We start from the raw sequence: 24136 nt of genomic DNA on the forward strand, positions 1-24136 counted from the left end.
GCCATTCCTACACCGCACAGTACCATAACAATCTTAAACCAGGGCCCGGAAAGGATAAACAGTGCAACAGGGAGCACATACAGAAAGTAACGCACCATAAAACTCAATTTGGAATACAGGTACAGCAGACTGGAGATTAAGGCAATCAACATCGTGACTAGCAACTATTAAGCAGGTCCAATACTTATACCAATTTTAGTTTAACACACTCTGGTCAGATTTGTCGATATCTCAACCCTTCGGGCCCCACGTTGGGCGCCAAAAGGACTGTTGTGGTTTAACCCGGCTGGCAGCTAAACACCACACAGCCGTTCGCTCACCCTCCCCCCTCCCTCTCTGGGATGGGGGAGAGAAACGGGAAAGTGAAGCCTGTGAGTTGAGATAAAGACAGTTTATTAAGACAGGAAAATAATAATAACAATAATAATAATAATAGTGATAATGGTAATAGTATTAACAATAATAATGTGTAAGAAAACAAGTGATGCACAATGCAATTGCTCACCACCCGCTGACCGATGCCCAGCCTATTCCCGAGCAGCCGGCCCCCCCACCCCGGCCAGCCACCCCTATATATTGTTTAGCATGACGTCAGATGGTATGGAATACCCCTTCTTTGGCCAGTTTGGGTCAGCTGTCCTGGGTCTGTCCCCTCCCAGCTCCTGCTGCACCCCCAGCCTGCTCGCTGGCAGGACAGAGCAAGAAGCCGAAAAGTCCTTGGCCTGGTGTAAACACTGCTCTGCAACAATTAAAACATCAGCATGTTATCAGCGCTCTTCTCATCCTAATCCAAAACATAGCACCCTACCAGCTACTATGAGCTACTTAACTCTGTCCTAACTGGAACCAGGACACCATGGCTTGGACAGGTACACTCTTTGCTGGGTTAAAATCTGGCTGGATGGCTGGGCCCAGAGAGTAGTGGTGAACGGAGTGAAATCCGGCTGGTGACAGGTCACCAGTGGTGTTCCCCAGGGGTTGGGTTTGGGGCCCAAGCTCTTTAACATCTTTATTGATGATTTGGATGAGGGAATTGAGTGCACCCTCAGTAAGTCTGCAGATGGCAACAAGTTGGGGGGAAGTGTCGATTTGCTGGAGGATAGGAAGGCCCTGTAGAGGGACCTGGACATGTTGGATCGATGGGCAGAGGCCAATGGGATGAGGTTCACCACGGCTAAGTGCCGCGTCCTGCCCTGTGGCCACAACAACCCCATGCAGTGCTACAGGCTTGGGGCAGACTGTCTGGAAAGCTGTGCAGAGGAAAAGGTTGGATGTAATACTTAGGGACATGGTTTAGTGAGTGATATTGGTGATAGGGGGATGGTTGGACCAGATGATCTTGGAGGTCTTTTCCAACCTTAATAATTCTATGATTCTGTGCTTCTTACGATACAGAGCCACAAGTCCACGGTTTCCTGGTGCTTCACCAAGCCTAGGAAGTGGCTGAGGAAGAACTGGTGCCCTATATTCTCCAGCTTTTATTGCAACCATCTTTCTAGTTGGGTGGCATCGAAAGCAATGCCTGTGCCCTGTGTCAGGGCTTTGACTGATGGAAACAGGGCCCAGTAGCCATAACAGTTTGCTGCTGTCCCCCTGGCTGTGTCCAGCACATGGCCGTGAGACAGTCTCCCCCAGTCTGTGTGCTGAACCTGAGCCCAAAAGTCCTCAGCAAGTCCTCAGCTTGGGTCCTCCCCAAGGACGGGAGTGTAGTTGTGACCACAGGAAGGACGAACCCTCTCCTTGGGTCTGTACATGGCTGGATGCCTTTGCATGCTCCACAGGAAAAGGGAGCATATTGATAACATGCTAACACCCCTTTCACCATCTCTGTGTCTGTGGGAGCGTCAGAAAATGTCCCTCAGTCCTAAGACCCAGGAAAGCTTCTTCTTTCATCAGGAACCTGGAGAAATTCTCTCAGAATTTCCAAGACTCTTGTGCACACAGGCAAATACACACAGGGCATGGACACAGCCGACCACACACAGACCAGCTCCAACAGGGAACAGCACCTTCACAGCCACCACACCACCAGCAGCACACACAGAGCCATGAGCAACACACCTGGCCCCATCCCATTCCCCACCTCAGCCTGATCTGCTCTGAAGGTCACCAGTGCTCCACACATCCCCAGCAGCAATTACCCATGGGTGCAGACGCACACATGGCTATGTGGTTCCATGATTGTATGATTCACCCCCAACACACCCAGGAGTGAGCACACTCACACAGCAAATAGCCAGCAACAGAGGTGAATAAGAAGGCAGGACAGTGATCAGGAACAGGGCCTGAGCAGACCAGCCCTGACCAGCCCCATGTCCACGTGCAGCTGGCCCCTTGCATCCCTCTCCCCTCCTCTTCCACAGGATTCTTCCTCATCAAGACACTTTAATCCCTTCCTTTCTTACATGCAGTGCCCTGCTCAATTACCAGTTCTCACCACTCGCATTTTCCCCCACCGATCCCTAGTTTGCTATACCTGTACCCGCATTCGGTAATTCAGATACCATTGCCTACATCATCTGGTCCTCTAACAGGCAGGAGAGGTCGACATGTCACAGATTTGCTCTGTGGCAGGAGTGAGGGGTGGCATGAACAGTCCCAAGCAGGCAGTGTTTTATGGCAACTGGACTCCATACAGGACAGAAAATCGTCGTTTTATGGCTGTAGGCCCGAGTATTGCCTCCATTTTTTTTTAACCATTTCAAACATTTCACTTCAATCAGCACACTTCAATCAACTGAAATGACTGAACACTTCTAATACAATGCTTGAATTGTCCCATGACATTTTTTTTTCTTGAATGTTTATTACAGCAAAAGAAAAAAATACCAATCTTCCCCTGTACTTGCATTGCCAGAACTCTGTCTCTTATGCACCGCGCTTCATCTCCCCAGTCTATCTGGTATTTCCACCTGGCTTTATGAAACAGACCATGTTGGAAGTCACTTTTCCAGCAGACTGTCTGGACATGTGCAGTTTCCATTCTTCTCCAGATTCCCCTCCCCTCACTCTTTGATCATTCAGATACCTCTCACCTACACAGTTGGTTCTCAGAACTTGAGGGATCTCAAGCTTGCCCATATTTCAGTTTTCTATCTCATCAACCCTACAGACAACTCTGTAATTGCATTTCTATTCATTATTTCCTACCTATGTCAAACATTTATGTATAGTCATCCCTTGTGGAAGTTGCACCTCATTGGAGGCAACTTGGATTTGGCTCACAGTTGGGGACTGTGGGGTTTGCTTCTTTGTTGTAAAATGTTAATAACAACGACATCAAAAACTGTGCCTGTGTGCAGCCAGTTGTCTGAGGAAAGGAGGTGGGACTTGGTGCAAAGAAGCTATAACAACTGTGGACTTAACAGCTATAAGAGCTGTGGACTATAACAGCTATAACAGCTACAACAGCTGTGAACTTAAGTGGAGAAGTTTGGTGTAAGGCAAAGTGATGCAAGTCCCAGGTGCCTGATGAGGGAAATGCTGGGGATGGAGAGTTGAGCAGCAAGGTCGTCCATAGGTTGTCCATACAGCAGCAAGGTTGTCCATACAGTCCAGCACTTCAAGGGACTGCTTTTCCACTTATACAGATCTCCTTAGGAGGCACATTGGATCCATGACAACTAGAGAATGATGCTATCAGTTCTTCTGAAAACTCTAAACTAATGGAAACTAACCTTAAATAAGGAAAATGCTCTTAGTGAAGTGGTCATTGAAAATTTCCTCTTTAAACTGCATTCTTGAAACCTCACTAATTAATTGTACAAGTCTGGAAGACTGAATGAAAATGACTGAATTGTAATGAGCCCCATGGTGCATTTGGTGCCGAGTCAATAAACTTCAGGTAGTGATAAGAGAATGATGTAACTGCAGGAGAAGTTAAAGTCAGAAGGAAACTTAGAAGTGTCTAGGAGTATTAATGGGCCCCAGTGAGGGTCATTACTGACAAAGCCTCCCCATGGACTTGTTAGAGCAGACAATGGGAGGCCATGATTGCAGGTAGGCAAAGGCACTGTGCAGGAGACTCTGATGCTGAGTAAAGGCCTTGGTTTGTCTGGTGAAGCACAAAGGCTAAAGCCTTGTCCACAGCCCCTGGGACGGGAGGCCCTGACCCTCACCCATGGCTCAGGGCTCTTCCTGGGGCAGTGGGATGTGGGGTGTGTGATGCTGTGTGAAGGACAATGCTATGACACCTCCTGGCCTCCCCACTGGGTTGCAAGGAGGCAACAAGGCCCCAGTGTCATGAGCACAGCATGTCTCCTCATGAGCCTCAGTAGCAGAGACAACTGCCATCGGCAGGGGGACAAAGCCCTTGGATATGCTGGGGCCTTCCAGCCTTGCCAGTGCTCTCGGTCTTCTCCACCACAGGCTGTCCTGCGCTATCTTATCCCTTCCCACTTTTCTCTGCAGGCTGTAGGCACCCACCTTGCTTCTCCACCTTGCTCTCATCCAGGCATTTCCTTACTTTCACTGATGTCTCCCCACCCTCCATGGCAGTTGCTTGAAACACAATGGCATGGGCTGACCACAGGCTCCTTCTGGGTGACCTCTGACACCACAGCACTACCCTTTCAGTGACATTTCCTCCTCCTCATGCCCAGTCTTAAACTTCCAAGCAGCACATTGCAGCAGCTTTTACTCTCTCCTGCTGTTTCCCACCAGCAGAGAAAGCTCCAACATCCACAAACTACTTTTTCAGCAGATGTCCCAAGCCATCAGCCTTCTGGAGCCCTATGGCCTGACGAGACAGAAGAAACCTCACCATGGTCTTCCAAGCCATATACCTGCTGCTGGCCTTTCAGCCTCTCAGGTAGACGTGACCAAGTTGTGTGCCTGTTGCTGGCCCACCATGTGCTCAGGCAGAAGGGATGTTATAACTCACACCAAGGCCTCTTCCTGCATGGGGCCTATCAGGCTCTCAGACAGAGGGCATCTCACAATCAGTGTGCCAAGCAGTTGCCTTCTGCTGCCTTATCAGGGATGCTGGCAGGTGTAAGCGGAAAAGCACAGGTCTCAGCCAGGAGGCAAGGGCTGACACATCAGCTGCTTCAGGAAGCAGTCACCTCATAGGCCCTGTCCCCAGCCATGTTACTACTGCTGGCCTGTCAGCTCCAGAGTCAGAGGTGACCAGATGCTTCCTACTGGATTTTAAGTTTCTGAGGCACAACAGACCACATAAGAACACATTCACCCAGCACTCGCCTTGTGGGCCAGGACATGAGGACACAAAAAGTAAGCTTTTTAAATGAAATTTATCCATCAAATTTTCTAACACTTCTTTAAATATGGAAACATTCTTCACAGGATCTACTGTGTTTTTAGTAACACACGATGTATCTGTACCTCTGCCTCTCTCTCTTTTCTTCTTCCTCTCCCTATTATGTCTTCAGAGAGCTCTCCAGTGGAAAGAGTCATTGAATCACAAAATAACTCATGTTGGAAGAGACCCCTGAATGGCATCCTCTTCACCTGTCCTGCTCAAGGCAAACTAAACCAGATGAGGTAGCTAAAGGGCTCCTCTGAGCTTGGCACCATCCAGAAAGGATCTGAAAGTGTGCTCCATCCTGTAATTCAGAGAGTTAATAATGACATTCAGCAGTGTTGGCCCAAGTACTGATCACTGAGGGATGGTGCTAGGAACTGCCTGACAGGAGAACTTTCCGTCACAGATGACAACTGCGCCTGAGTGTCCAGCCAAATTCCCACCCACAGCCTCATCCATTTGTTAAGTCCACATAGCACCAATCAGGCTGTAAGTAGTCTCCAGGAGACAATGTCAACGGCCTTGATAAAGTGCAGGTAGACAGCGTCCCTTTCTTTTCCCTCACCTATGGGTTCTGCAATCCCATTTTTGTCCTTCAAGTGCCCGGAGGTAGCTGTGGAAAAACTTGCCCCATCACCTTCCCAGGGATGGAGGTGAGGCTGACCAGCCTTAATTCTTCCCACCCTCTTTTTTCCTCTTCTGGAAGGCAGATCTGATGTCATTCCAAGTCTCCAGAAAGCTCTCTGATCCCCCTGGCACATTTGCTGACACAGTCCAGGAAGGCAGGGGAGGGTGGTGCAGGAGACAGGCAAGAACACACAAGTCCTACCCTTGTACACCCAAAGGCAGGGCATTGCAGTTCTTGTGGTGTCCCTCTGGCTCCTGCTGCCTCTCCCAGATTCTGGGAGGCACCTCAGCCCTGCAGTGCATGACCCTGCTCTGCACTTCTCTGAGATACCCCATGGCATGAGGAATGGACACAGGGAGAGGGCATTTGTGCTCACTCATGTTCACCTCACATGCACATGCACACAATGTGCACACTGAAGCCTCATCTGTACAGGGCACACATATGGACTTCTGACTTATCCATTAAGTGTCCCATTAAGTGTGGGGGAGTAAACCACCTCTCTGAGCTGCGCTGGGAGCCAAAAAAGTCACCCAAGAAGTAACCAGGATAATACTCACCCCTTATTCTGTACCGTTTATACCATGACAGGTTCCAGACTTTCCAATCAGCCCCCTGCAATTAGAACACGGATATCATTCCCTTAGTCTATGGGCCAGCTCCCAGAAATGTCCATATTAATCAAATATTCAGTGAATCCATTTAGTTCATGAAATGGTTTCTATCTGTTGTTGTGGCCTCACAGGACAGGAGAAGGCAGTTTGGCCCACACTGGCCAAAGGGATATCCCATACCACATGATGTAATGCTGGGGGAATTGACCAGGAGTGTCTGGGCATTGGTCAGCAGAGGTCAGCAATAGCATTCTGCATCACTTTTTTGGTTTTTTTTTTTCCCCTTTGTTACAAAACACTTGTTTGTTACACCAACAAGTACCTGCGCTTTTACCATTTTCAGTCCTCTGCCCTATTGCGCTGGGGCAGGGGATTTGAGCCAATAGCTGTGTGGTGCTTATCTGCCTGCTGGGTTAAACCACAGCACAGACCAGGCCGCAGAATCTGACCCTACAATGAACTCCTCCCCTCACCCCTGCTCCAGCCTGGGCTCATCCACTGGCCACACACCCTTAGAGCTGTAACTGTTCCAACACATCCTTATCCACAGTCCCTTCAAAGCTCTACCTACTGTGCGTGGACTTACCAACAGCCATAGACGGTTGCAGGTGTGCCTTCAGAGGTGTGGACTTATCTATGTGCCACACTCTCTTCAGAGGTGTACCTGCTCTAGTGTGGCCTTTTCCATTCCAGAAGGATTATGTCGAGTTCAGGGCGGCAATGTAGAGACTCAATCCAATGACAATTGAAGCAAATGTGGGGCTGGGACATACTGGCTGATAGAGTTCCAATAGGGTGAGGCTTTGGAAGAAGCCTGATGTGTTGCGGGGAAACCACAGGTATTGGTAAATCCTCAGGAAAGCACAGGTTTGTGTTTGAAGCCAAAGCTAGTAAGGATGGAGAGAAATTAGGAGAGCTTTGGCCATCATGGGGTCAGAGTGAGGTGGGAATGTGAGTGCGTGGTAAAAGTGTGCAGGGATGCAAGCACAGATACAGGAAAATGTAGGACAGGATGTGGAGGGGCATGGGAGAGGGCCATTGTGGAGCAACCTATTCCAGTGCTCTGTCACCCTTACAGTAAAGAAATGTTTTCTCATATTCAGCTGGAACTTCCTCTGTGTCAGTTTGTGCCTCTTGCCTCTTGTCATGTTGCTGGGCTCCGCTGAAAAGAGTCCGGCCCCATCCTCTGGACACCCTTCCCTCAGATAATTGTACACATTGGTTAAGATTCCCTCTCAGTCTTCTCTTTCCCAGGCTAAAGAGTTCCCTCAGCCTGTCCTAGTACGACAGGTGCTCCAATTCCTCTAATCGTCTTCATAGACCTCCTCTGGACTTCCATGTCCCTCTTGTACTGGGGAGCCCAGAAATGGACACACTATTCCAGGCGTGGCCTCAGGAGGACTGAGTAATAATTGGTGCCCGTAACAATGCACGGAGGATAATCTCATGTTCTTATCTCAACAATCGGGCTCTTTCGTCGTATTTTCTCCCCCTTTTCCTTGTATGTGGGGATATGAAAGAGCGGTTGTGGTGGAGTTCAGATGCATAGCAGGATAAAACCACCCTAGTAGGGACATGGGAAGGGTTCAGCACCAGGACTGTGGCCATCCAGGGATGGCATCTGAGCATCCAGGACATGCTCTGCCAGCCTGGTGGCACAGGAGGGAATGAAAAGAGGTTCCCCTGAAGGAGAGAAGTAGAAGGGGAAGGCTTGTTTCCCAACTCAGGCATTGCTGGCACATTCCTGAGACAGCTGTTGGAGCTGCAGGCCACACCAGTCTCTGGGACACTGGGAATCTTTCCTCCCAGATCCAGATCCCAAAGAGGCACCAGCTCCCAGGGAAACCTGGCCCTGGATTGTCCCCATCACGAGGAGGCTGAGCCATGCCCAGAGGAGCCCTAGGGTTCAGGACAGCCCTAGCATCAAGACCCAGGAGTCCTGACTGCCACATTGTCCCGAGTCCAGAGGGACCCTCAGGCAGGGCTCTTGCATCAGCCACCAGCCATGTTCAACTTCGCCCCAAAGCCCAGGACCTGCAGCTTTGGACAGCTGACAGCTCGTGTTCCAGCCCTTGGGAAGGGGCTCCTGACACCCTCACCTTTGGAGGAGAGCTGCAGAAGCACTGGGAACATGGAAGTCATGTTGGAGGTGATGGTCACCCTCCAGCAGCCCTCCATCTCGCTTGCTGCTGGCCCTCAGCTCAGGGATGCCCGCCCTGGCTCCTCAGCCACAACTCCTCTGTGAGGTGCCCCTGCTCCTCCACCCATCAGCGAGGGTCGCCCAGTGCAACCTTGCTGCCTGCTGCCCCCACTCCTGGCCACAGAAGGACAGTGGTGGGGAGCACCCAAGCAGTGCCCAGCAGGGACCAGGCCTTGCAGGGAAGTGCCGGCACTGCCACTGCTCCAGTGACGATATCCTGGTGATGCAGTGCATCCACTGTGACATCAGCATGTGTCATTTGGAGGCCTGGGAGGTCAGCAGCATGGAGATGGCACAGCTTGGGAGAGAGATGAGAGATTTCCCTTTTCTGTCATGAGAAACTGTCACCTCCCTTCTGCCCAGTTCTTTCCCACAGGATCCTGACAAATCCACCAGGAACATCTGCAAATGGTGACAAAGGCCATGGAATATAGGAAGTGGAGTGCTGGAGGAATCACCACTGTGTTCCTGCACCAATATGCCTCTTGTTTGGAGCCCTTCCAGGAAGGTGGGGTTTTCACCTTGTCCTTGGCCTGGGCTTTTTTCAAAAGATGGGAGCGAAGACACCTGGGATGCAGCAGCCCCTCACTGTGCCTGAACTCCTCTTCTGTATGAATCTGGGCTCTCTCTTACAACTTGACCAAGTCTCTCATTTCAGGAGACCTGTGGCATGCTGAAGGCAGGACTACCGTCCCTGACTGTACTGCACAGTACACGTGGTCCTGTGTCAGCTGGACTATGCTGCAAGCGAACCCTGCTGGATCATGTGGAGCTGATCATGGTGTCCCGGCCATTAGCTGCCATGTCTGCAACCAGAGCCCCAGAAGAGGAGAGGCGCATCTCTGCGGACATGCTCCCCTTTCCTCTTGCATGACAGAGGGGATGCCAGTGACTGCCCAGCAGTGCCCATCCCTGGGGGCTGTGCACAGCTGGGTGAGGCTCTTGGGGTGGGGGTTTCTCTGCCTCTTTGTCTTCCTCAGAGTGAGCACCGTGATATTTCCCCACATTTCTCCACCCGTTCATGCTGCTCCTGCTATTGTGTTTAGGGGGGTTGAACTCATCATCTAGGGATGGGGGTTTCAGGTGCAGTTCCAAAAATGACCCTGAACATCCTGCCACAGATGTGTCAGCACAGCAATGAGGTGTTCCATCGCCCATCTGACTTGTGGGGCCACAGGCAATGCAGTGCAAGGGGGTGGGTAACATGCCAACTGTCCCTGCACAAGACCTAGAGTGCCTTTCTCCTGGGATCATAATGAACCAGCACCTCCTGGTCATAACCAAGAATTCTTCAGTGCAAGCCATATTGTCCCATAGACTATAAGGATGCAGTTTGCAAAGTACCAGTGATTTCATCCCTGCCCAGCACCTCTTGTACCCAGGCAGAGTCCCATGTCAGGGCATAAAAGGCAAGCAGACCTTGCTGGTGTTAGATGAGGCCATGTGGACATGTCCATGACATAACAAACTAATACTCGGAGAAGATGTGATTGTTACACATAATTCTTTTTCTGCTAGGAGAAATGACTCTGTTGTGAAGTGCGTGTGCCCAGGGGAGGGAGGGAAGCCCAGAGACTCCTTCAGGCTGTTTCCCAGCAGGTTCCCCTGCAGCCCCAGGGCCATGGGCAGGGAGCCTGGTGGGGGGCAGAGCAAGGGAGGCCTTGGGCTGCGCCTGTGCTGCTGAGCTGGGCCGGGCTCCTGGGCCCAAGGGGAGCTCCTGGCAAGCGGGCAGCGCTGCAGAGAGCCAGCTCTGCCCAGGAGCAGCTCCTGTGCCCAGCGCAGCAGGGCTGGGGGCACTGCCTGCAGCTGGCACAGGGAGGGGAAAGAAGGGAGAGATGTTTAAGGCTGTGTGGAGGGTTAGAAAGCTGAGAGTACACTGGAGAAGCAATGCTTGCAACCCTTAACATGGTAAGTCTAAGTGAACTGCAATGCACTGGAGTATCCTGGAGGTGTCCTACACCTGGATTGTCCCAGAGCAGATCAGGCTGGAGACACTGTGTGTTTTTTTCTTGTAGAGAAGCACAAGCTCCAGAGCAGGGGTTTCTAAGCTGCAGGGTCAGTGTCCAGGCCCCGAGGGCTCCCTTGTCATCGTCCGGCTGCAGGCTGTGAAGCCGGGGGTGCAGGCAGGGGTGCCCAGGGCTGTGGTGCAGAGCAGGGTCCCTGCTGTGCCCCAGGGGCTGTGTGGCGGGGCAGGGCCTCTGCCGCCTGCCAGGCTCAGCACTCAGCCTGCCTGGGGAGCTGCCCAGGGCGCTGCGGGGAGAAGCTGCGGGTGGAAGGAGCCCCCCCGGCAGGGCAGGGTCCTGCTGCTGGTGGGAGGCTGCAGCCTGGGGCAGCCTGCTCATGGCTCCCCAGCACTACAAGGGCATTTTCCGAGCATTTTTTTCAGAAGAAAGGTAAAAACAGGGATTTTCTACCGTATTTTCAGTTACCTACTGTACTTGACCGGGGGAGGGACGGGAGGGGTGGGAACAGGGAGAAATGGAAAAGGAGACCTAAGCAATTTTGTCAGTTGTGAGCAATTATGAGCATATTGCCGAGACTCCTGAACTGTAACTTTTATGATCAGTATGTTTGTGAGCAAGCCCTGAGAATGCCTGCAACCTCTGCTCTTCCTATCGAAAGCAGCAGCATCAACTTTGCTGAACCTGTCAGAGCTTTCTGACAGGTCCTTTTCTACCTGCAAAGATATACAGGCACCTAGGCACTGTCAGATAAACAGGCAGGTTTCTGAAAAGCAAATATTACTGCATGGAGTTTAGCATGAGTCTGTGAGCACAGACAGGGAAACAACATGAGACAAGGAAACCCTTTCCTAGAGTAAAATGTTAAGGCAGGAGGGACAGGATCAGGGAATGAGAGGAAAGTAAAGCCAGAAATGTGGGAGGGAGAATTCATCAGAAAACTCTATTATTCCCTTCAATGAAGGCACTTTCCTGTGAACAAGCTCCCTTGCCTCTTCTCCCACACAGAAAAGCCTCTGCCCTCACAGCCATGGGTCCAAGGCATGAAGCACGTCCTCTGCAGCCACAGCTCCGGCAGAGCAGAGGTGCACCTCTCCAGCCATGTGCCCATTTCCCTCTGTGGTGCAGGGGGGCTGAGAGCAACAGCCTGGTGTGTGGGCAATTCATTCTGTGAGGCTGGGGAAGGAGTTGACTTTCTCTTAATGAGAAACTGTCATTAGGACACTTGGGGTGTCCTCCTGAGCAGTGAGCTGCCCTGCAGGATAGAAGTCTCTCCCATGCTATGATTGCGTTATCTGAAAGCCACATGTAGTAGTGGAGATGCTACAGGGAAGCACACGCTGTTGGGCTTGAGAAATGAATGATAGGTGTCCTTGGCTAGAAGTGTGATGCTGAGACCTTGCTTAGGTACCTTAAGAAAGGCTGGTCACTGAGGGATGGACAGCGGGTTCCTCTGCTCTTACCAGTGTCTGGCTTCCAGGGTAACCTGGGATTGTGATGGCCCTCCATCAGCAAAAGCTACGACCTCAGGGCAGTTGGGATCAAGCCCAGCTAGCTCCCATCACCCTACACCAAACTGCAGAGAATCTCTTTACCTCTCAGGCCTCGCAGCCATTCAGAAATGCTGCAGAATTTGTCACTGTCTTTTATTTCTTCAGCAGGTACTGATGTTCAGGAGCAGCACATGTCCAACAGCAGCTCCATCACCGAGTTCCTCCTCCTGCCATTCGCAGACACACGGGAGCTGCAGCTCCTGCACTTCGCGCTCTTCCTGGGCATCTACCTGGCTGCCCTCCTGGGCAACGGCCTCATCCTCACCGCCGTAGCCTGCGACCACCGCCTCCACACCCCCATGTACTTCTTCCTCCTCAACCTCGCCCTCCTCGACCTGGGCTGCATCTCCACCACTCTCCCCAAAGCCATGGCCAATTCCCTCTGGGACACCAGGGCCATTTCCTATGCAGGGTGTGCTGCACAGGTCTTTCTGTTCGTCTTCCTGTTTTCAGCAGAGTATTCTCTTCTCACCATCATGGCCTACGACCGTTATGTTGCCATCTGCAAGCCCCTGCACTATGGGATCCTTCTGGGCAGCAGAGCTTGTGCCCAGATGGCAGCAGCTGCCTGGGGCAGTGGGGTTCTCTATGCTCTGCTGCACACTGCCAATGCATTTTCCCCGCCCCTCTGCCGAGGCAATGCTGTGGACCAGTTCTTCTGTGAAATCCCTCAGATCCTCAAGCTCTCCTGTTCACAGTCCTTCCTCAGTGAAGTTTGGGTTCTTGTGGGTAATGTTTTCATCGACTTTGGGTGTTTTGTATTCATTGTGCTCTCCTATGTTCAGATCATCAGGGCCGTGCTGAGGATGCCCTCTGAGCAGGGACGGTACAAAGCCTTCTCCATGTGCCTCCCTCACCTGGCTGTGGTCTCTCTCTTTATCGGCACTGTCATGTTTACCTACCTGAAGCCCCCCTCCATCTCCTCCACATCCCTAGACCTGGTTGTGGCAATTCTGTACTCGGTGGTGCCCCCAGCAGTGAACCCCTTCATCTACAGCATGAGAAACCAGGAGCTGAAAGTTGCACTGAACAAAGTGATTTCATTGGCATTTTTCACTGGTAGTAAACTTCTCATCTGTCTCCACAAATGACTCACAGTATATTCATTGTCATATTCAATTGTATATTCATTCATGGGAAGGCGGCTGCAGCCTGGGACAACCTGCTCAGATCCACAGCACAACCAGGATGTATCAAAGGAGACTTTGCAACAGCCGCGAAAAGGTAGGGGATTTCAGCTTCAGTCACGGATTTCCTGAGCCTCCTGAGTTTTCAGTCTTCTCTACTTGCTTCAGTGGAAATAGAAATATATGCTTTTAATTCCAAGAAGAGGCTGAGACTCCATGATGGCTGAGAGGTTACAAGGATCTTTTCCTTCCCCTCAGCCTGTAGAAAACTCCACCACCACACATGCAGTGTCAGCAGGGTCTGGGTGACCTGGTCTCTAGGACGTGCCCCCAGCGAGCTGCCGCTGGGCAGAGCCCTGCTGCCAGGAGGTGTCTGCAGGGCAGAGCTGAGCACCCAGCGGGTGGGATGGGGGCTGTGACCTGCAGGCAGGAGGCGTGGGGACAGAGACCCAGCTGCAGGCAGGGACAGCTGCAGGCAGCAGAGCCATGGGCAGGGAGTGAGAGGGAGCTGCTCCCAGAAGCAATATGGGACAGGGGATTTGGGCACCTGCCCTGCCGACGCCTTCTTCATACAAACTCCTTAGCTTCTTTTCTCATGTAATAATAATGTCATGAGTTTCTTTTGATTCACTAGAGTTTTGGGGATGAGAATTCGTGTGCAGCTCAAAAACTGGTGATGATGTTCCTATCTCTTCAATATGTCCATGAATAAAAGGCATCAACGTTCCCTCCTAACTGTTGGGTCTCTGGGAAATGCAGTGTGTGGGGAAGGAGCTGACTCTCCCTTCAGAACACCACATCTAAGGAAATTTGACTCTTTACATGCGGCTTTGGCTGGGCTGCAGGCTGCCATGCACAAGGGCACAGCTCTGCCCTAGCAGTTCTGTGTTATCTAACATCCCCATGGAGAAGACACGTCAGCCCTAAGGCCATAGAAATGCTGGTGGATGGCTGTATATTGGCAGCTGTTATGATCCCTCTCTGTCCCTGGAGAAGAGCAGAGAGCTGAGATCCTCCTCAGGTGCAATGAGATGGGTGAGGGGTTTGGAGATCTGCCCTTTGAACCTGGATTCCTCTGCTCTCAGCAGCATCCAGGTTCTTTTCAGGGGAACACCTGAGTGCGACCATCCTCCAGAGGTGCCCGCACAGGGCAGCTGAAACCAGGACTGATGGACACCCCAGCTGTCCCCACTCTGCCTTGAAGGACAGCCCCTTTGCCTCCCAGGAGCCCAAGGTTTCACTTGGTGAGCAGTACAAGCACCAAGGATTTGTGCCTTAAATGCACTCCTCAGGTTTAGGGGGGATGAGTATGAAGTAACAAAGCACATCATTATGCACAAAGCCCTCCTCTGCAGTCGGGTGAATTTTGAGATAGAATGCTCCAAAACTCCTAGTTACCTCAAACACACTTCATCTGAGACCACCCCATGTTCCATTTACTTACTTTTCTAGGACAGAACTGTCTCCTGCAGAGTCTATTGCCCCCACTAGCACCCTCAGGCAGCACCACTTTGACATCAAGCAGAGGACCAGTCCTCCCAGAAGTGAAGAGGCAGTTTTTTATGGCTTCTACAAAGCAATAGGCTAGGTTTTCCTCACAGAGGTCTACTCTAACATTTTAATTCTCTTTCCTCCTTGGACAGGCCTCCCTATTCAGAGCAGCAGATCCCAATTCCCAGGAGGATCAGATGTCCAACAGCAGCTCCATCACCGAGTTCCTCCTCCTGGCATTCGCAGACACGCGGGAGCTGCAGCTCCTGCACTTCACGCTCTTCCTGGGCATCTACCTGGCTGCCCTCCTGGGCAACGGCCTCATCCTCACCGCCGTAGCCTGCGACCACCGCCTCCACACCCCCATGTACTTCTTCCTCCTCAACCTCGCCCTCCTCGACCTGGGCTGCATCTCCACCACTCTCTCCAAAGCCATGGCCAATTCCCTCTGGGACACCAGGGCCATCTCCTATGCAGGATGTTTTGCACAGCTCTTTCTGTTTGTCTTCTTGATATCAGCAGAGTTTTATCTTCTCACTGTCATGGCCTATGACTGCTACGTTGCCATCTGCAAGCCCCTGCACTACGGGACCCTCCTGGGCAGCGAAGCTTGTGCCCAGATGGCAGCAGCTGCCTGGGGCAGTGGGGTTCTCCATGCTCTGCTGCACACTGCCAGTACATTTTCCCTGCCCCTCTGCCAAGGCAATGCTGTGGACCAGTTCTTCTGTGAAATCCCTCAGATCCTCAAGCTCTCCTGCTCTGACTCCTACCTCAGGGAAGTTGGGCTTCTCACATTTAGTGGTTTTGTATTTTGGGGGTGTTTTGTTTTCATTCTTTTCTCCTATGTGCAGATCTTCAAGGCTGTGCTGAGGATGCCCTCTGAGAAGGGACAGCACAAAGCCTTTTCCACGTGCCTCCCTCACCTGGTTGTGGTCTCCATTTTTATAAGCACTGCTGCATTTGCCGGCTTCAAGTCCCCTTCCATCTCCTCACCATCTCTGGATCTAGTGATTACAGTTTTGTACTCAGTGATGCCCCCAGAAGTGAACCCCCTCATCTACAGCATGAGGAACCAGGAGCTAAAGAATGCCATTTGGAATGTGTTATTACAGATATTTTTCAGTAATCATGAAGTTCCCATCTCTCTCCCAAAGTGACTCTCAATATATCCCATTCTAGCCTTGTGTTTCATTGTTTTATATTAACATACTTTTTTTGTAATTATTATTTTTTGTATTTTTTGTGCTTCTGCTGTTCCTAGACCTGGGATACATCTCCACCACTCTCCCCAAAGCCATGACCTATTCCCTGTGGCACAACAGGCCATTTCCTATGCAGGATGTGCTGCATAGGTTTTTCTGTTTGTCTTCTTGATATCAGCAGAATATTCTCTTCTCACCATTATGTTCTATGACTGCTACGTTGCCATCTGCAAGCCCCTGCACTACGGGAGCCTCCTGGGCAGCAGAGCTTGTGCCCAGATGGCAGCAGCTGCCTGGGGCAGTGGGGTTCTCTATGCTTTTCTGCACAATGCCAGTACATTTTCCCTGCCCCTCTGCCAAGGCAATGCTGTGGACCAGTTCTTCTGTGAAATCCCTCAGATCCTCAAGCTCTCCTGCTCACACTCCTACCTCAGGGAAGCTGGGCTTCTCATAGTTTGTTTCTTGTTGGTGTTTGGATGTTTTGTTTTCATTGTTCTGTGGTTGTTTTCTGGTTCTCTGATTTCATTGTTTTCTGGTTTGCGGGTGTTTTGTATTCATCATACTGTCTTATGTGCCGATCTTTAGGGTTGTGCTGAAGATCCCCTCTGAGCAGGGATGGAACAAAGTCTTTTCCATGTGCCTCTCTTACCTGGCAGTAGTCTCCCTGTTTATCAGCGCTGGCAGATTTGCCTACCTGAAGCCCCCCTCCATCTTCTCCCTATGCCTATATCTGGTGGTGGCTGTTCTATACTCAGTGGTGCCCCCAGCAGTGAACCCCCTCGTGTACAGCATGAGGAACCAGGAGCTCAAGGGTGCTGTTAGGAAAAAGATTTCATGGCTGTTTCTGAAAATTGATAAATTTCCCCTTTTTCTCCACAAATGATTTCCTGAGTATTTGTTTCATTATCATTATATATTCTTACTTTTATCTTCAGTGTCATTTCTTTTTATTAGTTTCTTAGAAAAAAAAATATTTATCTAGTGTACTTTGAGGAATAAAACAACAAAGTGTTATTTTGTTCGTCTGTATGTCAGGATTGACTCTTTCTTACCATCTGTTTAATAAAACATGATCACCCCTATAAATTGCTTGAAACTGTCTCTCCTTTTTCAAAGCTGGTGCCAGTAACAAGGCCAAGTGGTGTGGTGGTTTCACAATGATGTGCAGCTGTACTCCATAGTGCCACTTTCACCACCCATCCTCAAAGGCACAGATGGAGAAAATAGAATGGAAAAGGGCTGCAGTGTTGATTTAAGGGACAGGCAGATCACTCACCAATTGCAGTCATGGGCAAAGCGTACTTAGCGTAGGGAGATTAAGATAATTTATTGAGTGTTACTAGAAGGCTGGAACAGTGAGAAACTAAAAGCGAACTAAAAAAAGACCATCCACCCTCTTCTTCCTCCTCCCCCTGAGCAGCTCAGGGGAACGGGCAATGGGAGCTGCGGTCAGTCCATGACACTTCATCTCCACCGCTCCTTCATGGTCACTCTCTGCCCATACTCCGGCGTGAGGTCCCTCCCAAGTGATGCTGTCCTTCCCAAACTGATCCTGCGTGGGCTTTCCACAGGCAGCAGCTCTTCAAGAACTACTCCAATATGGGTCCTTAGCACAGCATCCATCTGCCAGGAGCAAACTGCTCCAGCACGGGTCCCCCACGGGTGGCAGCTCCCCCCAGATCCCCTGCTCCTGCGTGGGCTCCTCTCCACAGGCTGCATCTCCGGCCCAGGGCCTGCTCCTGCGGGGGCTCTCCATGGGATGCAGCCTCCTCCAGGCCACATCCACCTGCTCCACCGGGGGCTCCTCAACGGGCTGCAGCGTGGAGATCTGCTCCGCTGTGGCACCCATGGACTGCAAGGGGACAGCCTACTACACCATGGGCCTCTTCATGGGCTTCAGGGGAACTTCTCCTCTGGTGCCTGGAGCCCCTCCTGCCCGCCCTCTGCACTGACCTAGGTGTGTGCAGGGCTGTTTTTCTCTACATTTTCTCACTCCTCTCTCCCAGCTGCTGTTTCAGAGCAGTATTTCTCCTTTCTTAAATATCCTCTTACAGAGTTGCAACTAGTATTGCCCATTCGCTCAGCTCTGGTCAGTGATGGGTCCCTTTTGGAGCCATGTGGAATGGGCCCTTACCTGACAGGGGGCAGCTTCTGGACTCTTCTAACAGAAGCCACCCCTGCAGCACCACTGCTACCAAACCATTGCCACGTAAACCCAATACAAGCAGCTGTACCGCAGAAGGCCTGTTGCTCCATGGATTAGGGAGAAAAAAGGCTCGTCATCATACTGTGAGATGTGAAAGACTGAAGGTAGGATTTAAAAGTTACCCATCAGTGTCTGTTGGCAGTGGAGATGGAGAAAGGTCAATGAAGTACTTCTCCAAGGCTGTCCCACATGTGGCAGGGCAGAGGACATCCTCCAGGAGAGGAATGTGGAGATGTGTGGAAAGGCCAGGCTATCTTTCTGAGCAGCATCTGTGCAGGGTGGGCAGTGACTGGAGCCCCACAAAGTGAGACATCACCCAAGGGGTTGTAATACCACATCGGGCCAAGATTACCCTCATAAAATTATCAGAAAGAAAGAAAAAAAAAACACTCTCAGTTTGGATATAGAGGTAGCACAACTGGAACAGAGCGATGAGCATTGTGGTATCACCTCGTCAGTGCTGGTTCAAGGCCTGGCAGCACTGTAGGCACCACTGTGTGTCACCCCGCTCAGAATTTGGGTCAGATGAACCATTTTCAGTTCTCATAAACTATACTGACTGTTTGCCTGTTGACCCGAATGGGACTGTAGTTACTGAGTCATTCTGGTGCGGATGGGACATTCCTCCTGCAATGTGTTCTTGGAGAGGCTCTTCTCACCCCAGTCTCTCCCCATACTTATGGTCCTACACCTCTCACAGAAGGAAATAACCCTGCAGTGCCTGGATTTGTCCACGGTTGCTCCTACTCACAGCACTGGCTCTTTGTGGCCTTTCTGACTTGTGTATTTTTCATCCTGATGAGAAACGGCCTTGTCCTGATCCTGACTTTATTGGGTACCCCAAAAAGACAGACTGGAGCTTATTGCATCATATGTAGGGTTTCAGAGTAAGGAATCAAAGACTGCATGAACCTCACACAAGGGCAGGAGATACTCCCCTCTGGAAAGGTTATTTGTGCTACTGACCGTAAAGCCACGCAAGGCTACCTTGGTAAGACCCAGTCATCCCTTTTCTTAAGGCACTGAAGCCACATTAATTTGTATGAATATAGAGGCCTGTCCTGGAGTGGCATGACACCATCCTTTTTTGTGTTTCCAACCAAGCTTTCTCTCCAGGTCCTTTCTGGGTGTGGACTGGGGGCAGGCAACATGCACAATTGGAGTTGGATCTCTCAGGGCTGCCTCCACCTTTTGGCTAACATGGACACAGTAAAGGTGTTGAGACCCAGAGAGGTGGAGATGCAGAGAAGCCTTTTCTGTTGCTGCAAAATAAAATTAAACACGGACTGATTTTTCTCATTTTCTGTTTCCTTCCTTGGTTTGGTTTGGTTTGTTTTTTCCTCCTACAAATTTAGCAGTTTTCCTTTGAACAGCTAAATCTAATTCCTAACTTTCTGTACTTCTGAAAGACATGTAGTTATTCTGGAAGTTGCTCAGATCCTCCTAATGTTGTTACTGATGCTCTGGGTGTCTGGGGAGAAGCACTGGCAGCACTAGGGTTGCTGACTTCTCTCCTAGGATTGCTCACTGACTGACTTATAACCAGGTAGGAACAAGAGTGATGGAGTAGTGTCCAGAGAACCCTATCCAGGTGCTTTCCAGGGAAATGACACAAAGAAAATGAGGTCACCTCTGTCTCCTGTATCACCAACTGAGAAGAGTGCTCCTGTGTCCTAGCTCCTGACAACAGTAAATCCCTTTTGCCGTGCTCTGAAGTGCTGAGATACTGTGCTAGAACAGCCACTGCTAAAAGCAGCCGCAGGCAGCTGTGGCTTGCCTGGGCTCAGAGGAATGGGTTTTGTTCAACTTGGAGAAATGCTGCTGATGAGACTGTCGCTATGTAAGGAGTACTCCGTCAGTTTTCCTTGAGCAATGCTCAAGCTTTGCTCAAAGCAAAGCCATGCTCTATGTGTGATCATGTGAAGCATTGCGATATCCAGGCATTAAAAAGCATATCCTACAGGTTTAGGGAAGAAACAAGGAAACAACGCTGATATATGGAAAATCTGCCTCTAAATGGTTGTTTTCAGTTACAAAACTTTTTTCCAAAAATGCAGGGATCTCAAAGTATTTCAGGAAATAAAAGTTTTTAATTTTCCTACTTATTTGCATGTGTAAATAGGTAGGTTAGGAAACAGATCATGGCCACTTCTTCCTCAAATCTATACTAATTTTATCTTGGAGATTTTGAACAGTGCTTCTAGGAGAACTCCAAAGACAAGACTCATAGAAATAGGTAGGCATGATAGAAAAAAAGAATGAAATCAAGCTCTCAGATCACGTCTCTGTGGATTCAGTTTTCAGTTGAAAAAAAAATCCTTTTTTTTTTTTTTCAGAGCTTAAGAAGACTTTTTGAAGGGAGTTAGCAATGGGTAGAGACATGCAGCAAGCATCCTCAGTTCTCTCTGCTTGGAATAGAACATTTCTTCCCCATGTCAAACTGATACCTTCCACAAGCTTTCAGCTGAGTCTGTTATTCACAGGAAGCAACCTGCAATTGCAAGGGCTGCTTGCTTACAGCTCACGCCCTTCAAGTGTGATCAGCAACATCCTTATGCTCTGGGAGATGGGAAATGCAAAAGGGAAGGCTCAGTTTTCCAGCCAGCAAGAGCATCGCTCTGCTCTGTGAGGGCTTGCAGTGGCCTGGGAAGCCTTGCTGGGTTGAGATCACAGCTAGTGAGCCTTCAGTTGCATTTGGAAGCTGCCAGAACTCCAAGTGACAGAACTGCAAGGTCAAGCAAGGGAACTAGACAGCATATTCAGAAGTTATAATAGCCTGCCCTGTTTGCCCCACCTTTAATCACCTTCCTCTTTGGATCCCTTGAAAACTGTTTCACATTGGGTTGTGATTGTGTTGTGATTGCTTGCATAATGCCCCTTTAAGCCCCCTGAAAGCTTGTGATTTCTGCACAAGTAGCTACCTTTCTGCTTCGTTAAAATGCCCCAGGGATGAATCAATGTCCTTTACTAATTGACAGGTAGAAGTCTGTTTTACTTCTGATGGAGTTCACCCCTCAGCCATGCAAAAAATTAATAATTTGGATCTAAGGTAGTGTCCCTTCTCTCTGTGTGGTGGACAGACCTTCAGGGGATGAGTTCTTATCCCTGAGGAAAACTGGGATGAATCTCTCTCACTAAAGTCTTGAACCAAATCTTCACCTTGCTTTGCCTTGCCTTGCCTTGCCTTGCCTTGCCTTGCCTTGCCTTGCCTTGCCTTCCCTTCCCTTCCCTTCATGTTTTTAAGGTGACTACTCTTTATCCATTGTCTTTTTTTTTTTTCTTTTCCTCATATAGCACCAGAAACCAGGCAAAGTCTTAAATAATATACATATATATAAAATATATATAAAAGTTATTTAAATCCTCTCTTACAAAGAAAACTAAATTTCTCTTATTCATATGACAACTAGCTGTCATTCAGGCTTAACGATTTTGTTCTGACCCTTCCTGACAGGCAAGAAACTCAGGTACTAGGGCTGGCTAGGATGGAGATAATTTTCTTCATAACAATCCCTGTGGTGCTGTGTTTTAGGTTGGAGTTTAAAACAGCATTGATGACATACCAATGTTTTGGCTATTGCTGAGTAGTGATTGCACAGCATCAAAACCTTCTCTTTTTCCCACTCTGCCCCTACAGCGTATCAGCCACGGGTGGACAAGGGTCCATGGGGCACACAACCAGGACAGATGACCCAGACTGACCAAAGAGATATTCCTTGCCATGTAATGCCATGCTCAGCAATAAAAAGCTGAGGGGACTGGGTGGTGGGGAAGGTAGGCATTGCTTGAAGGCTGGCTTGTTTTGGTTTGTTGGTTTGTTTTCTTTTTCCTTCCTCTAACTCTAGCTTATTAAACTGTCTTTGCCTTGACCCATGAGTTTTCTTGCTTTTGGCCATTCAATTTTCTCCCCCATCCCACTGAGGGGGAGTAAATGAGTAACTGGGTGGGGGCTTAGCTACCAGCTGGGGTCTGCCCACCAGACCACATTAGATTTCCATACACACATGCAGATTTTGGTCAAACTGTCCTAATACTGGAGTCATGTGTATGCTGATGTTTGTAGCCTGTCGCTATATTTGAGGTCTACATGGTGGTGGATGGGCCAAGAGCATCCTCTAACAGCATGTTGTTGACATTGCTCTATGTAGAGAAAATGCTTCAAAGAAAAGGCTTGGATAATCACACTACTGATCCTGGATTTCTTCTCTTGGGATTTTCTGACCACCCTTGCCTACCCAGCGTGTGCTTCACAGTCTTCCTGATCATCTACCTCATGGTTCTCATTGGGAACAGCCTGATTGTGCTCATCACAGTGATGGACTCAAGCCTCCACAACCCCATGTATTTCTTCCTGAGAAACCTATCCTTCCTGGAGATCTGCTACACATCGACTACTCTACCAAAAATGCTGGTGGCTTTCCTGACAGGAGATGGCAGGATCTCCTTTCTTGGCTGTGCTGCCCAGCTGTATTTCTTGACCATGCTGGGAAGCACTGAATGCCTTCTCTTGGCTGCCATGGCCTATGACCGCTACGTAGCCATATGTGACCCCCTGCGCTACAGCCTCATCATGAATGGGGGGTTCTGCATCAGACTGGTAGTGGGGGCGTGGATGGCCATCGTGCCAGTACAAGTGGGACAGACTTATCAGGTGTTCACCTTGCCCTTCTGTGCATCCCGTGACCTTCATCACTTCTTCTGCGATGTCTCCCCTCTGTTGGAACTGGCCTGTGCAGACACTTTCTGCAACCAAGTGACCCTGCACATTATCATCCTCGTAGCTGCTGTCCTTCCCTTTTCCATGATAGTTATTTCTTACACTAAAATTATCAGGGCAATTCTGAAAATGCCTTCAGTTCTGAGCAGACACAAAGCCTTTTCCACCTGCTCTTCACACCTCGGGATTGTGACTCTCTTTTATGGCTCAGCCATGCTTGTGTACTTTAAACGCCGGTCAAGGGACTCTGCAGACACTGACAAATACCTTGCCCTGTTTTACACAATTGTGACCCCCATGTTTAACCCAGTCATCTATAGTCTGAGGAACAAGGAAGTTAGAATTGCCCTGAGAAGACTCCTATGGAGAAAGTGATATGGCAGAGTATGTGAAAGAAGCCCAAATCGTACCAAAAGTCCCAATGAGGCATTTGGCTGTGTGAATGTAGGCATCAAGAATCAGCTTAGACAAAATTGATATCTTTGATTCTCCTCAAGGCCTTGATCCTCCTCAAGAAGGGGATAGGTCTCCTGGGGCATTCCTGTTATCTCTGAGAGCCCCACCTAGGTATCTTCATGCTCCAAAACACCTGGAGTTCTCCTTTATATTTAAATTCAAAACCCTTATTCAAGCAGTGTCTGTCTAAGTTGTCAGTACCATTAAAGAGCAATACTCAAAGAAGCTGATGGAGATCACAGGGTAACACATGCACTGAGAAGGTGCATTGGGTTTATGCAGCGAGGTTCTGGTAGTAGTGGGGCTGCAGGGGTGGCTTCTGTGAGAAGAGACCAAGAGCTGCCTCAAGTCAGATAAGAGCCAGTTCCAGCCATCTCAAAAAAGTAACAACCACTGGCCAAAGCTGAGCCAATGACCGATGCTGGTTGCGTCTCTGTGATAAAATGTTGAAGAGAGGCCAGAGAACATTGTGCTGCCTCTGTGAGACAGGAGTGAGAAATGTAATGAAACAAGACTGCAGACATCAAGGCCAATAAAGAAGGAGAAGGATCTGGCTTCCTGAGAAGCCTCTCTCTAATAAAAGGGCGTCTCCTCATTGCAGCAACTGAAGGCTGGGCTCTTCTTCCCTATGAAAGCAGGAATTGGTTCCAGGAATTACACTCTCCATGGGCTGTTGCTGTGCTTGGTTCTCCATGGGCTCAAGGCTTGGGGGTCATAG

The 24136-nt window shown here is 49.8% G+C and overlaps 3 protein-coding genes across 3 annotated transcripts in view; all 3 read left to right on the top strand.

Annotated features, from left to right (window-relative positions):
* LOC136787245 (ceramide synthase-like) overlaps nucleotides 1-24136 on the top strand; it is a 573680-nt gene that overhangs the window by 463030 nt on the left and 86514 nt on the right. The gene's annotated exons all lie outside the window — the stretch shown is intronic.
* Nucleotides 12351-13310, top strand: LOC136787086 (olfactory receptor 14C36-like). Its single transcript, XM_066984212.1, has one exon. The coding sequence runs from the start codon at nucleotides 12351-12353 to the stop codon at nucleotides 13308-13310; it is 960 nt and encodes a 319-aa protein (XP_066840313.1).
* On the top strand, nucleotides 14991-23367 carry LOC136787087 (uncharacterized). The gene is made up of 3 exons (XM_066984213.1): nucleotides 14991-15810; nucleotides 16715-16898; nucleotides 22309-23367. Exons 1-3 carry the CDS (start codon nucleotides 15035-15037, stop codon nucleotides 23335-23337), a joined length of 1989 nt encoding a protein of 662 aa, XP_066840314.1. The 5' UTR covers nucleotides 14991-15034; the 3' UTR covers nucleotides 23338-23367.

Source organism: Anser cygnoides, chromosome 28 (assembly GCF_040182565.1).
Source record: "Anser cygnoides isolate HZ-2024a breed goose chromosome 28, Taihu_goose_T2T_genome, whole genome shotgun sequence".
Lineage (NCBI taxonomy): Eukaryota > Metazoa > Chordata > Aves > Anseriformes > Anatidae > Anser > Anser cygnoides.

Coding starts and splice junctions, on each gene's coding strand:
- LOC136787086 (XM_066984212.1), top strand. CDS start 12,351: ATGTCCAACAGCAGCTCCATCACCGAGTTCCTCCTCCTGCCATTCGCA.
- LOC136787087 (XM_066984213.1), top strand. CDS start 15,035: ATGTCCAACAGCAGCTCCATCACCGAGTTCCTCCTCCTGGCATTCGCA. Junction 15,811..16,714: donor GCTGCATTTGCCGGCTTCAA/GTCCCCTTCCAT, acceptor CCTGTTTATCAG/CGCTGGCAGATTTGCCTACC. Junction 16,899..22,308: donor TGTTTCTGAAAATTGATAAA/TTTCCCCTTTTT, acceptor TGATGTTTGTAG/CCTGTCGCTATATTTGAGGT.